The sequence below is a fragment of the Coptis chinensis genome, chromosome 4 (genome assembly GCF_015680905.1).
Source record: "Coptis chinensis isolate HL-2020 chromosome 4, ASM1568090v1, whole genome shotgun sequence".
Taxonomy (NCBI): domain Eukaryota; kingdom Viridiplantae; phylum Streptophyta; class Magnoliopsida; order Ranunculales; family Ranunculaceae; genus Coptis; species Coptis chinensis.
In genome coordinates, this window is record NC_141459.1 from 7,419,578 (window position 1) to 7,434,166 (window position 14,589).

A 14,589-nucleotide genomic window follows, 5' to 3' on the forward strand; every position below is an offset into this window, starting at 1 on the left:
TGGAATTATTCATTGTTATGGATATTTTCTCCCATTGAATTCCAGGATCCAGTAAGATTGCATTTTCAAGAAATATCTTTATCTAATAAAAAGCAATGGTGTGGAGCCCACATAGACTCCATCCAATGGTTGCCATTGTCTTTTATAAGTTGTGACATGGCAGATCTAAATGCCAGTTTGTGTAATTTTGTTATGTAATCAATACTTATTATCCAAAATCAACCAAAAGTCAACATATAATTTGACTTATAAATTGTTTGCATAAAATTAGCTTCCAATTGATTTGGGCTTATAGATAATGGGTAATTGGGATGGCCTTGGGCTTATTTATAAATTGAGTTGTTGTTTATTTGGTCTTTCTTGCGAATATTTTACGCTTTAAGATGCGTTAATGCGCTATGCGATGAAGAAGCGATGAGTTGTCGGGATAATGTTGCAGGCGCGTCAAGGTCTCGCGGGCCGTATGCACGGGCATACCCTAGTATATAAACAGCGCGTGCATCAAGGCATTTATATGACTTGCTTATACAAATGGATTCTAGACTTATCTTGCAAGCATTCCACTTGCAAGTTGCAACAGATGAAGAATCTGCAGCATGGAAAAATGATCCTGTAATGTGTTAACATCGGCAAATTCTCTGCAATGAATGAAAAATAAAGGAAATGGGACACTTTTACTTTGAAAACAAATTCAACTGATTATAGATAAAAACTGGTTTACTTTTTCCTTTCCTTTTTTCGTAAGATCGTAATTCGTAACACATCACCTAATCTACGATGAGCACGTGAAAATGTGAATAAAAAAATAAGCCTATAAATTTCTGGTACAATCACTTTACTCGTTGGACATATAAAGTTACACAAAAAAGAGGAGCACTAAACGAGACGCAATACCGAAAATAACTAATTTGTGGGACCCACTCTCTTTCTTTCCTACTACTAGGCACGTAGCACGTAGCACTAGCAATACTCTGTTTACTCACTCCCCTTAAAACAGAGAGACGACGCTTCAAATACAGCTCACTCCTAATAACTAATAACTGCAAAACTTCCAACACACACTTCTTCTTCTTCTTCTTAACTCAGGTTCGCTCCACTCTCTATTAAACCTAACTAGGGTTTCTTTTTTCTCCTTCATAGCTAGTTAACTATTATGTTGATTGGTTGTTGCTCTGTTTAGTTATGTTTAATTTCACTGTTTGGAAACAAAAATGAGATTTTTCTGAACATTTCCTTCTTTTTTTTGGTAGATTTGTTTGTGGAGTGAATAGAAATATGCCGGAAGACGGGAATTTGTTTGAATTTTGGTGGAAATGTTTACTTACGGCAGACAGTTATGTTACGGAGGAGTTAAGTATGGATAGTGAAAATTTGTTGGAGAGCTTTTGGAGGAGTTTGATTACTTCTGATGGTTCTAATGGTGAGATGTCGACAAAGAGGCGTTTTGAGAGTGTTAATGAGGATTCTGTTTTGTTAAATGAGGGTAAGATGAGGAGGGTTTCTGTGAAACGAACGGTTCCAGAGGGTGATGAAGTACTAAGTGTAGATGGTGGTGTTGGTAATTCGAACGTTCAAGAGGGTGAAATATTAGATGCTCGTCGAGAATATGCCCCACATGTTAATGCTCAGCTGAGAGATGGTGCTGCTGACCAATCGGAAGCGGAAGAGGGTGAGATTATAGAAGTTCACTCTGCTAATTGGTTCCCAGAAGGTTCTTGTCAATATTCCCCCAAGGTTAATGCAAGTGAAGAAAGTGTTACCAGTGGTTCTGATTATGCAGTGAAAGTTGAGATCGAGAGTGCAGTTTTAGAAGCTGATTCTTCTAAGCAATTCCCAGAAGATTGCGTACAGGTAAATGCAAAGCTGAGCGGAGCTGGTGTTACCATTGGTTCAGATTGGAAAATGAAAGTTTTGGAGGAGAACAAACTTATTAAACCCGACTGCGCAAAACAATCAGGAAGGTCAATACTGTCTGGAGTTCGTGAAGTTGCTACAAGTCTTCCTCCTGATGAATTGCTCCAATCCCCAAGCATTTCATTGTCTGAAACTGTAAAGTCGTTGAAGTTCTTAGATCAAGTGGAAGAACAAGAAGCCTCCAAGTTGAAGACTTCAGTTTATAAATCGGATATTGAAGGGAGTGAAATTGTGGACAATGGTTCAATTTATAATTCGGATATTGAAGAGGGTGAAATTATAGAAGTCGACTATGCTAACCGTTTCCATGAAGGTTCTGGACAATATTCCCCGGATGTTAATGCCAGAAAAGAAAGTGTTACCCTTGGTTCAGATGATGGAATGAAGGTTAACGCTGAGAGTGCAATTGTAGAAGTTGATTCTGCTGTGCAATTCGAAGATGGTTGCGGACAGTTTTCCCCACAGGTTGTCGCGAAGCTTAGTGGGGACATTGTTTCTGATACTGATATAAAGGTTAAGGCAGAGAGTGAACTTAATAAACCTGACACCACAAAACAGGCAAGAAGGTCAAGATGGTCTGGGGTTCTTGAAGTAGCTAGAAGTCTGGTTCCAGATGAATCACTCCAATCCCTAAACACTTCTATATCTAAAACGATGAATTCATTGATGTTTTTAGGTCGGGTGGAAGATCCAGAAGCATCTGGGTTGAAGAAAGCTGTGGAACTAATGGTAAATCTTTCAGGAAACTATGAGCCTAAAACTTCTGAATTGACCAACAACTTGAATGATACCGAACTACTTGACTCAATGAAGGATTCTAATGTGCCCGACTCCAGTGGTAATCTGAATAATGTTGACCAGCCTGACAAAAAAGGATTGCCAAGTAGTTTGGCATTGCAGTTGCCAGTGGACTCAGTTGTAGCAGACGCATTGGTACAGCTTAAGGAGTCGGATCAGATTCAATCATCATTTCCTCCAGAAGATTTAGAGCAGAGCATGCATAAAGATTTTCTTCGTAGAAACAGATCAGCACGTCGAGATTTCCCCGTAGGTTGTGGGCGGAGAGCTCTGCTTGATAGCGTGGATGAATATCGAAAACCAGTCAAGTGTAACCAAGATACGAGGGTGGGTGAAAAATCTAGTGGAACAAGTAGGTTAGACCAGTTTGACAGTCAGTCGAAGCAAAAGCATATTGAGAAAATCAGTTTCAAGCGATCACGTGAAAGCACACTGTCTCCAACGTGTATCAAGTCCTCTTACTTCAGTAACAAGGATAAGAAAATGCGAATGAATTCTGCGAATCTCAGCAATAACAAGAGTGTTCAGAGAAATGTTTCTGGAAAGTCAGTTTACGAAAGGTGTGCTGTAAATAAATCAAAGGGAGAACAGATCGTCAAAACTTCAGATAGTCTTACCCAGGAGACAATGAACAGCACAGCTGAGAAGCATGAATTTGAGGCGTGGAAAACTTCCAAAGTTATTATTAGAAAGCGGAATAATGAAGTTGGGGATTATCTGTCTGAACATGATGAAGAAGATGATAGTGCGGTTCAAAGATCAGGAAACACGGCTTCAAATTCAATTTCACTCACTTGGGATGTTAATAATAACATCAACCAAGCTGGTGTAAATCGCAACAAGGTTAGGGAAACTCTACGTCTGTTCCAAATAGTATTTAGGAAGCTCTTGCGGGTTGCCGAAGAGGGAAATGGCATGGGGCGGCGGATTGATCTGAAATCCGCAACATTACTGAGAGAGAAGAAGAAATGTGTCAACACTGGCAATAAGATCTTAGGGATTGTCCCTGGGGTTGAGGTTGGCGATGAGTTCCATTACAGAGTGGAGCTTGCTATGATTGGGCTACATCACCCCTATCAGAATGGTATTGATTATGTGCATAGACGTGGTAAGATAGTGGCTACGAGTATTGTGGCTTCTGGGTGTTATAATGATGACATGGACAGTTCTGATGTCTTGGTATATTCTGGTCAAGGAGGATGTCCAGGATATGGAAATAAGATGCCTGCAGATCAAAAGCTTGCTCGAGGAAACCTTGCATTAAAGAACAGTATGGATGAAGGAACTCCTGTCAGAGTTATCCGTGGATTTAAGGGCAATGATTCATTGGATGCTAGGATGAATATGGCTGGAACATTGATGTATGATGGATTGTATTTGGTGGAGAAGTATTGGAAAGAACAAGGGTGTTACGGTAACAAGGTCTTTATGTTTCAACTGAGAAGAATAGTGGGGCAACCTGAGCTTGCTATAAAAGAATTGAAGAAATCGAACAGAACAAGTGTACGTGTTGGCCTTTGTGCAAAAGATATATCTCAAGGGAAGGAGAAGATGCCCATTGGTGCTGTCAACAGAATAGATGATGAGAAACCCCCTCAGTTTAAATACATAACAAGGATGATGCATCCTCTGCATTATAAACCTACTCCCCTTCGGGGATGCGACTGCACTGATGGATGCTTAAGTTTGAAATGCTTGTGTGCCGTTAAAAATGGAGGGCAAATCCCATTTAATTATAATGGGGCTATTGTGGAGACGAAGCCCCTCGTTTATGAGTGTGGTCGTGCATGCAAGTGCCCTCCATCATGCTATAATAGAGTCAGTCAACATGGTATTAAGTTTCAGCTAGAGCTTTTTAAGACTGATTCCAGGGGCTGGGGTGTCAGGTCCTTAACTTCCATCTCTTCAGGAAGCTTTATATGCGAGTATATAGGGGAGTTGCTCCAAGATAATGAAGCAGAACAAAGAATTGGTCGCGATGAGTATTTGTTTGATATTGGACATAACTATAGTGACCATGCTGTTTCCACTGAACTCTCAAAACTAATACCGCTAGATTTGAAATCCAATTCTTCATGCGCAGATGTGGTGGATGTTTCTGGCTTCACAATTGATGCAGCACAATATGGGAACATTGGGAGATTCCTAAACCACAGTTGTTCTCCTAACATATATGCACAAAATGTCCTTTATGATCATGATGACAAGAGAATGCCGCACATAATGCTGTTTGCCGCTGAAAATATTTCTCCATTGCAGGAGCTGACTTACCATTACAATATGCAGTTTGATCAAGTTTATGACTCCGTTGGAAATATTAAGAAGAAGAAATGCTATTGTGGATCTTCGGGATGCAGCGGTAGGATGTATTAGGCAGATGGTATTTCAGGAAGCATTTGGATTTCTCAGGTAAGCGGAATTTTCTGCTCTAAATTGCTGAGTGTGTTTATGAGTGGAAAACTTTGCATCTTATATATTCTTTTTCACTTACATGTGTGCATCATGATTCAATTTTATTTTTTCTAAGCATCATCTAAATAGGTTTTGTAGTAGACCCAACATTCTGTTTCTATCCATTAATATATTCATCAAAGTAATTATTCCTGAAAAAAATAGGATGAGAGTTTTGCCATCTCCCTAGGTAAACATTATCTGGTGGAAGCTTGATAGACTTTAGGAAGTTTTGAAGACAACTAAAATTCTAACGTAAGGAGGAACAGTCACTGGTGTATATGAGATCACTACTCATCTTGAAAATGATGTCAATGTTCTGTTGAATATAATACTAAAGTACTCTAGTAGTAGACATCTGCCGAAGTTTATAAATACTAAGGAGATAGAACATAACTGAAGAGTTTCTGAAAACAAAAACAGCGACATATATTATCATGCATCCTTTGTAAAACCATATAAAAGGGATGAATGCAGACGTCACACTCAATGCAGCTTAGAAGGGTTCACTTGGTGGCGGCCATACTAATTGTTATTTAATGGTGACCCCTTAATTGTACTGCATCCATCTCCAAGACAAGGAAGATGGTGTCCTACATTCCTACTACGGCCCCCTTCCTCTAATTTATAAGTTGCTACCAGATGTATACTGTTCGTAGCTATTTGTAGGGGATTAAAATTGGAAGATCTTGTATTTAGATGAGATGCTGTGATGGCATGATGGCTTAGTCTTTGTATGTCTGTAACTTTTGTAGTGTGAATCTCTCACACTACATCACTATTATTAATAGAAAATATTGTTTTGCTAATAAAAAAAAAGATTTATACTGTTCATAATAAGTTGCTCTGTTTTTTACTATCTAACCGTTTAAACTGAGTCATATATGTATTTCATGTCCTCTGTCCTCACTTGGTGCATACATTCTATGATATTCCGAAAACTACTATGCTTCTTTCAACATTTTTCTTTTGAAGCCTCTTTAAATATAGAGGTGTTGCTAACAACCCAAGCAACTATTTTTATTTTGCTTAGCTCTTTCTATATATCTGTTCTAGTAATAACAAAGTCCTTATTGTGATTGTCTGATGGAACTGTAATTAGTGAAGGTTGTATAAAAGCTCTGCAGAACCTCAAACAGGGGAGGTTGTTCTGTCACCTTCTATGTTATCTTCTTTGGTTACTTTATCATGGTGGGTGTCCATGGTAGCTTTTCTCTTTTAAGTATTTTCCCCATTGTTTGAGGCCATTAACTGGTATGTGCGATGAGACAATGACTTCTGCTCGAATTCCCCAAATTTTGTTGTTAAAAAAAATGACGGTGAATATATTTTTATTTATATATATCTTCTGCTGCATTTCCATGTCTCACAAGTCACAATGAGTTTTATTGCAAGTGATAGACCCATGCAGATGGCTTAAATCAACTTTTGATGGCCCCATGCCCCCATGTTTGAAATCTCTCCACATGAGAAATTGAGTTAACATTTTTTTACGGCTTGAAATTTCAGATCCCTGCCATTCATCTAGATGATGTTAAAAACTTGAATGTCAATGATGACTTGTCAGGTAGGCTTGTCACTGAATATACTGTTCAGAAGCTAATGAATCCATGTCTTGTGCTTATGTATGGCCATAGATGGAATGTGCATTGTCCTTGATGTGTCTTACCATATGTTCAATCAATCTCACATCGTGTTTGATATTTCAGGTACTATTCAATCAATCTCACATCGTGTTTGATATTTCAGGTACTATGGTTGTGGGAATTGATCCGGAGGTGCTCAAAGTTCCTTTTGCTATCAAGAACTGAGGAAAGGAATTTTGTGCAGTGATACAAATAGCTAGCAAATTCATTAGGAAATATATAAACTAGGATTTGGCAGGAAGAACACAATTTTGAAGGTAGGGTGAACCTTGTGTTTTAGATGTATTCTTACCTTTGGTACATTTTGTGTGTGAGTTAGGCCTGGTGGATAAACTCATTACATGTAAAAAAATGTCTCCTGAAAAAATGGCGTTGCTGATGCAAGTCATTGAACCTTTGCGAATCATCCCTTTAATTTTTATTTCCGAGTGTCTCTGTGGGCATGTGGCATGGTAAGTTTGTTTTATGGAATTGGCTCATCGTTATGAATTGCGTTAGTCCTTTTCAATTTCAGGATAGAGTAAAATTGGACTGTCCAGAAATTTATTCAAACCAGGTACACTCTTTCAGATCGCATCACGACATTATGTTACACTTGGTTAAACAAAAGGATTCTAAGAGCATTTTTAAGAAAGCAAAAAAAAACACTAATCAATTTTAGGAGCAACATCAGAAAACACTAATCAACTACGCGGTTTTGCCAAAACCGCAACATATAACCCACGCGGTTTTGAAACCGCGCCACTAAAGCCCAACTAACAGGCCCAAGATCACGCGGTTTTGAGAAAACCGCTCCATGATGTATCCGTACATAAACTTTTTTTTTTTTTTTTCTTTCCCAATCTCTGGGGCGGTTTTGTGAAAACTGCGACATATAAGCCCAAGCCCACGTGGTGTTGGCAAAACCGCGTGAGTGATTTGATACAGCACCAAATCTGGAACCAAATATTAGTCGATTTGGTGTTTGGTTTGGTGTTTTTGGTGTTTTCATCAACATGTAGCTCTCCTGAAGTTGAAAAAACACTAAATTCTTGATGCTTAGATTGATATCACTGCTAAAGATGCTTTAAAATCATCTTACAACCATTCCACATGCATCATATGAAGAACTTGCACACACATGGGCAGTGATCCACTAGTGCTGACACTGGCGAATTCTCAGCTATCAAACAGGTGAAACTCTACTTGTGTAGCCAATATAATGGGTAAGGCATCATTTGGCATTGCTGAATTTTGAAAGAGATTTTTTCTTCGGATTTTAGCTTACTCTCCTGTTATTGATCCCTTGTTTTTAACTTGAAATTGTGTGTTGAAACGTGCTTAGAAGAAGTAAATTTAAAGCTTTTCATTTTTTATTTTTATTGCAATATGCCAATATACGTGATTGAACAAGTAAGTTTAAGCTTTGAAATCGAAGGAAAAGGCTCTTTAAGAATTAAGCAAGGCCAAATACAGCTAGCCTACTGGTAGTGAACTCTAGACTGAGCGTCTGAGCTGTAGTTTAAGAGTGTAGCCTCGATGACTGTCCGAGTTCTGCACTATTGGTGATGTAGCCAAGTAAGATGAAAGCTTTTATCCACTTTATGTTATTGGTTGTTTTTAGAAATTTTTACCTCCAAGAGCTTTTTCATCGACATGTCCAAGTCACTAAGTGTTGACATGTGGATAAGAACGACAAGGCGAAATTTTCTTCTCGTAGTTCATTCCTTCAAAGTATTTTCCTCCAAAGCAGCATATGTGGAAACTTAAAAAAGCAGAGAATATTACGGGAAAGAGACAAATTCCAATGAAATTGTCCAGATCGACACGGGCTTATTAAAATTCAAATCGACTCCCTACCTACTTCAATACGATCTGTTCTTTTCCCTCTTCGCCATCGAAACTTCTCCTTTTGACCATATTCCTTTATCTCTATTCTTTGATATCGTTCTCGATTACTTCTTTATGTAATGAATCACCTAATACCCCTAATGAGTGTAATACAAGGTGAGCACGTGAATCCTAGCAACAACAACCTAAGAAACCATCAAAATCACATATACCAAATAGCACCACCTCAAACTATTGTCCACTGTAGAGAATCTAAGAGTGTAACATCAACATTATCATCATTCTATTCCCAATGTCCTATCTAAATCCAACCAACTACTCATATCGATTGAAAAACATAATGGGACAATACCACATTTCAAAATCACAAGCATCATAACTTTGGAAGCAAGTAATTCTCTTGTAGGGACACCTTTTGATCATAAACAAACCCCCACCGGTCCACCCCAACAACATCCACCACTAGTTTGTCCAGCAAAATTCTACAGACTCAACCTCACTTTGTAATACTAATTAACGAAAACATTTTGTTAAACTAATAAATATTTTATATTTCGAAGGATGAGTATCGATCAGTTTTGTCTATCGTTGATGAACTAATAAAATCAGCAACTCAAACTGCTATAATTCTTCCCATAGTAATATATTTAGAAAAGGAGCATTTTTTTTTTCAAAAAATAATAAAAAATAAAGATAATAGAAGAGGAGCATATAGCGCCTATACATTTTATATACTTTCCCCGTAATCAATGGCTGATTATTCTATCAAGCGGAACTATACCACTGCCTTTTTTCACCAAATAAAATAAAATAAATAATAGATAATACCCACAAACATGATTATTACCAAGTTAATTTAATGGTCGATCGATTTATCTTTAGTTTTGTGCATGCATGTATATAAAAGTTAATGATTGCAAATATTTTTTCTGTGTTGCATTGCTACAGCGCGGCACTGAGCATGTGCAAGGTGTGCGACCGCACAAGGCCCCGAATTTTGAGGCCCGAACTCATCCTTTTGGGTGAAAATTCCAAAAAAAAAATCTAATATATCTAATTAATCTGAAATTCTCACGGCGATTATTCTCTAAACTAAAAAAATTCCTATATTCTCTCTGTTATACCTAACTCTCTAAGAGCCCTCTCTTTTTACTCTTTTCTTTCTCTGTAGGCTCTTTAGGTCTAGCCTCTTTTTCCAATGAATCCCTTCTTCTCTCTCTATTTTTTTCTCTTTATAGTCCTCTCCTCTTTCACCCTAGCCATCCATCTGTCCCTTGATCTCGCGGCATGCCTTCTTCCACGTGTAGAGTTGCCGTACAGTAACTTCGGGTCCACGGACCGATCCTGTGCACCACCCCTCTGCAGTATATATTACCCCGGGTTTATCTCACCGTTGATCTATCACATCCCAGATCCTACCACTACAAATGCCCCCTCTCGAGGCCGCGATACCCCAGAGATCGAGGGGTCGAGAGTCCCCTACCTCCCACTCTTCCATGGCCGCAATCCATATCACCCCCTCTGTACCACTGGGCCACGTGTGTTCAACACACACAAGGGGCTAGTGCCCCTTTGATCTCTGTGCATACACGTGTCACTTTTAGGCTGGTCCTTTTTGGTGTCTCATCGATTTCAGCACCTCCAGATTACGATTTTACCCCTCCCCTTATAAAAGTCCGCTCAAACTTCTTTCTCTTTCATTCAGACTATTCTTCTCGCGGTCTGCTTTTTCTCTACTCCTCCCCTTACCTTCGTTTCTCCAACCGGCGGTTGTTGCTCTTTGTGCTTGTTCCACTGCTTGCGCTCCAACATCGGACTGATCTTTTTAGCATTTATAGGTTTGTTTCCTTCTCAAGCTCTCTCTTTCTTACACTGTTTTCTTTTATTCAATTGTTTCTCTTTCTTTCCCCCTTTAAAACTGTTCATCTTCTCTTTCGGACTCTCTCTCTGATGTCGGACTCCGATTCGGCCACTCGTCCTCCTCTCCTTCTAACATGGTGGCCTCACCCCCTCCTCTTGATCCCTCTGATGCCCTTTCCACCTCAGGGCAGCAATTTGCTCTTCCCCCACCGCCGCCTCGTAGTTGTAGATCTAATTTAGAGGCGGTCAAGGCTGCTTATGGTATTCCTGCTGAGGTCATCCTGGAACACGTCCTTGATCTCACCTATTTTCCACACTTAGTCCCTCACAAACCGGGGTGTGGTAGCCACGGTGGGGTAGATCGTCGCTAGGGCTTCGCTTCCCCTTAACTCTTTTGGATGTCGAGGTATGCAATCACTTCAATATTCCTCCTTATCAAGGTATCAGTCATTTTTGGCGAATCATGTACGCTGCGAACCATTACAATAAATCCGGTGTGCCCAAAATAACATGCCGCGATATGGTCGCTCATTATTATATAAAAAGAAACACTAAAGACGTCAGTGTAGGGTATAATTCCTTTTGTGTCTGCCCTAAGAAACTGTCGTTTGTCCTTCGCATCACCTCTTCGGACAAGATGTGACACCACTACTCGTTGTATATATCCGGAAACTTTCTGTCCGCGGATCTTCCCCCTGACTTGACTCTCACTTATCTCGCCTTTCTGCCCAGTAGTAAGTCCCCTTTGCACCTTTCCCCTTGTATGTGCAGTTTGTTGTATGAACCATAATGTTACGATTTCCTTTCTCTGTTCATGTTGGAGACCGGATTCGAAATTGAGCATCTATGCCGGCGGGAACTCTACCATATTCCAGAAGCTCCGCGACCTAGGACCTTCTCAAGCCGCAGTCCTTGGAGTTGATCCCCACACTTGCACTCCGTTGTTATCAGACCCTCAATTGCAAACCATCGGTGCCTACAGCGCCCCTTTTTACCATTTACCTCCTCCCAAAGAAAGCAAACCTCGGACTTCTCCTCCAGCAAAAAGGCCCCACACCAGAAAACACCGCCCACTCTCCCCGCTAATACTCGCCGACCTGCGCATTCCACTTTTCCTTCTCCATCTGCACACCCTCCTCTCGATCCTATTAGTCTCTGGTTACTTAGGAGGACCAATACCTCTCCCCTCACTCCCCTATCGCGGACTCCCCCTGCTCAGATATGAACGTCTCCAAGAGGAAGCTGTTTGATAGTGACTCAGACGATGACACAGTGACAAAAGTCATTCCTACCGCCCCCACCGCTCCCCTATCAGGACCACTTCTCAAGCGTCAGCGGACCTCTACGTCCGATGAACCAGTCTCAACTGCCAATGCTCCCCTTCCCCGCTCCTGTGCCTCCTGTTCGCCATACACAGCGGCCTGGAAAAGAGACCGTGGATTCCCCCACTGCCTTCCGCCCCACATTCAAGGTCCACAATCGTATAGTCAATGTTAATGACTCGACCTTGGAGAATCCGGCAGTGGCCTCCTCTCTATTATATGGATCCCACCTTTCTAAGGACATGGCATATGAGGAAGAAGGTTCATTTGATCAACACCGGACCTTCTTCTACACTGGCTGGGAGAAGGTGCTCTTCATTCTCATCTTTCTATTTGTTTTTATTTTCCACCTATGTTGTGTTAACCCCTCTCTTCTTCTTAGGTGAGCCTGAATATCTCTCCGTGGACTATTCGGCGCCAGGTCCAAGGTGGAATCACTAGAGGCTGAAGTCGCGCACCTGGAGACACTGAAGGAGACTTGCACTCAACTCAAACAAGACCTAGAAGCTGTCGGCCCTAGATAAGGTCAAGGCTCAGGATGAGCTCAAGGGTGCTGAGGCTTCCCACCAGGCATATATGGACAAGGTCAATGATCGCCTGAGCCATCAGCGAGAAACCCTCCTTTATCAACATACCGAAGGTATGGACACCCTCTCTCAGCAGCATAAGGATGCTACCGCGACTCTTCTCCAGCAGCATGAGTCGGACTTGGATAAACTTCAAGAGTGCTTTAAATCCCTGGCAGACAAACGGGTGGCCAAAAAGATCAAGGAAGAACATGACATCCTTATCAAAGAGGGCCGCCTACTTCTTGAACAGCCTGCCCCCATTGATGGGTCCGTGTTGCACTGGTCCCAGAGGATCCCGTCCACTCTGTTGAGGCCTCGAAATCTGGCACTCTTACTGACATCATGGATGAGGCTATTGAAACAGCTGCGGATGTGGTTATCGAAGAAGCTGCGGATGCCATCATTGCTGAAAGTGTTTAATTGTTGCACCTCTTGTAATTTTAATTCATTTTTGCAATTATGTATTCTCTGGTAATCTTGGAGTATTTTGCTACTTATACGTTTAAGAAGTGTCTAGTTTTTTACTTTCAATTAACTATTTGTCTTTCCTCCCTGATTAACTCTTTTTTACCACATTCACTCGAATCACTTTTGGACATGTTTTATGGGCTTCAAGGCTCTTTTTAGCCTAGGTCATTGTATTGATCTCTTTTGCTTTGGGGGTCTTGCCACCCACCCTCAGTGCTCAACTTGGACCTCATGTCCGCCAAAAGGGCAACCCACCTTGCCCCTAGTTCGCTTCAGACCTCATGTCCGAGGAGGGACAACTCGTCTTGCCCCCTTTGGTGATTTGGACCTCTTGTCCGTGAAGGAGGCAACTCATCTTGCCTCGATTCGATCTGGACCTCACGTCCGCGAAGGGCTCATCCCCCTCGCTGCCTCCACTCTGATGCTAAATTGACACTCAAAGCAACATTGCCCCTTCAAAAGTGTCATTGTATTATATATTTACAAATAGCTCAAGTAGCTGGTGACAGACTCATATTACATTCAATGGTGAAACTTCTTCAATAGTCTCACATTCCAAGGTCTCTCTATCAACTTTCCTTCCATGGTTTGTAATTTGTAAGTGCCTACCCTTCCAACGTCCATCACAGCATAGGGTCCCTCCCAATTTGGACCCAATTTCCCCTCACTCGCTTTCTTAGTACTGGGGGTCACTCTGTGAAGCACCAAATCTCCAACTTTGAATCGCCGTAGCTTCACCCTCTTGTTGTACTGCCTTTGGAGGCGGCGGTGATACTCTTCCAGCCTTATGCGCACAGAATCCCTTCTTTCTTCAGCCAAATTCATGTCCCTGGACAGTATGCCCTAATTTAACCCTTCTTCGACAGCCCTTGTTCGGGTTGTAGCCGCCACCATTTCTGACGATATCACTGCCTCTATGCCATATGCTAATGAGAATGGAGTCTCCCTGGTGGTTGTCCGTGGTGTAGTTCGGTAAGCCCACGGCACATGGTTCAACTCATCGTCCCACGCCCCTTTTTTATCTTCCAGCTTCCTCTTGAGATTGTTAAGTATGGTTTTGTTGGAAGATTCAGCATGTCTATTACCCTCGGGGTTGTAGGGGCGAGAATCCCTGTTTCACATGATAGGCCTGTAAAAAATTCTTCACCTTAGACCCTGTGAATTGGGTTTCGTTGTCTGCGATGATAGCATATGGCAACCCGAACCGGCATATGATATTTTCCCACAGGAATTTGACCACTTGCACCTCATTTACCTGCTGCAACGGCACGGCCTCAATCCACTTTGTGTCTGTGGCCGCCAACATGAACCTCTTTTTGTCACTGGCCATGGGCAGCGGACCTACTATATCAAGTCCCACATCACGAACGGCCATGGGCTAGACACGTTGTGCAGCGGCTCGGCTGGAGAAAATATCAACTGAGATAACCTCTAACATTTCTCACATTTTTTGGCAAATTCTACAGCATCTCTCTTCATGTGAGGCCAAAAGTAACCCTGTGTTAATAGCTAATGTGTCGTGGTCCTGTCTGCTGAATGGATCCCACAATCTCCCTCATGCAACTCCGTTAGCACCTCTTGCACCAGCCTCGGCCCCAAACATTTTAGTAAAGACCCATTGAAATTCTTTCTGTATAACTCCCCTCCCAACAGCGTATACCTCTGTGAAGTCTGTTCTAGTCTTCTCCTTTCTTTCTTCTCACTCACCTCATGTCCAGATAAAAAATGTTT

At 41.4% G+C, this 14,589-nt stretch overlaps 2 protein-coding genes across 3 annotated transcripts; one reads left to right on the forward strand and one right to left on the reverse strand.

Annotated features, from left to right (window-relative positions):
* The first annotated feature begins 978 nt into the window (after positions 1-978).
* LOC147501584 (uncharacterized) lies at positions 979-7,322 on the forward strand. 2 transcript variants are annotated; one of them, XR_015221417.1, is made up of 4 exons: positions 979-1,086; positions 1,251-5,121; positions 6,673-6,730; positions 6,913-7,322. XR_015221417.1 is itself a non-coding variant. In XM_086606625.1 (3 exons), the coding sequence occupies exon 2, from the start codon at positions 1,276-1,278 to the stop codon at positions 5,083-5,085; it is 3,810 nt and encodes a 1,269-aa protein (XP_086462751.1). In that variant the 5' UTR covers positions 979-1,086; positions 1,251-1,275; the 3' UTR covers positions 5,086-5,121; positions 6,913-7,322. The 2 variants fall into 2 exon arrangements, 1 of the variants encoding a protein (XP_086462751.1); XM_086606625.1 differs by lacking the exon at positions 6,673-6,730.
* A 6,379-nt stretch (positions 7,323-13,701) lies between these two features.
* LOC147501585 (uncharacterized) lies at positions 13,702-14,233 on the reverse strand. Its single transcript, XM_086604343.1, has 2 exons — positions 14,085-14,233; positions 13,702-13,969 (listed from the first exon to the last, which is right to left on the reverse strand). The coding sequence occupies exons 1-2, from the start codon at positions 14,231-14,233 to the stop codon at positions 13,702-13,704; spliced, it is 417 nt and encodes a 138-aa protein (XP_086460469.1).
* Between the last annotated feature and the right edge of the window lie 356 nt (positions 14,234-14,589).

Coding starts and splice junctions, on each gene's coding strand:
- LOC147501584 (XM_086606625.1), top strand. CDS start 1,276: ATGCCGGAAGACGGGAATTTGTTTGAATTTTGGTGGAAATGTTTACTT.
- LOC147501585 (XM_086604343.1), bottom strand. CDS start 14,233: ATGGCCGTTCGTGATGTGGGACTTGATATAGTAGGTCCGCTGCCCATG. Junction 13,970..14,084: donor GTGCAAGTGGTCAAATTCCT/GTGGGAAAATAT, acceptor CATGTGAAACAG/GGATTCTCGCCCCTACAACC.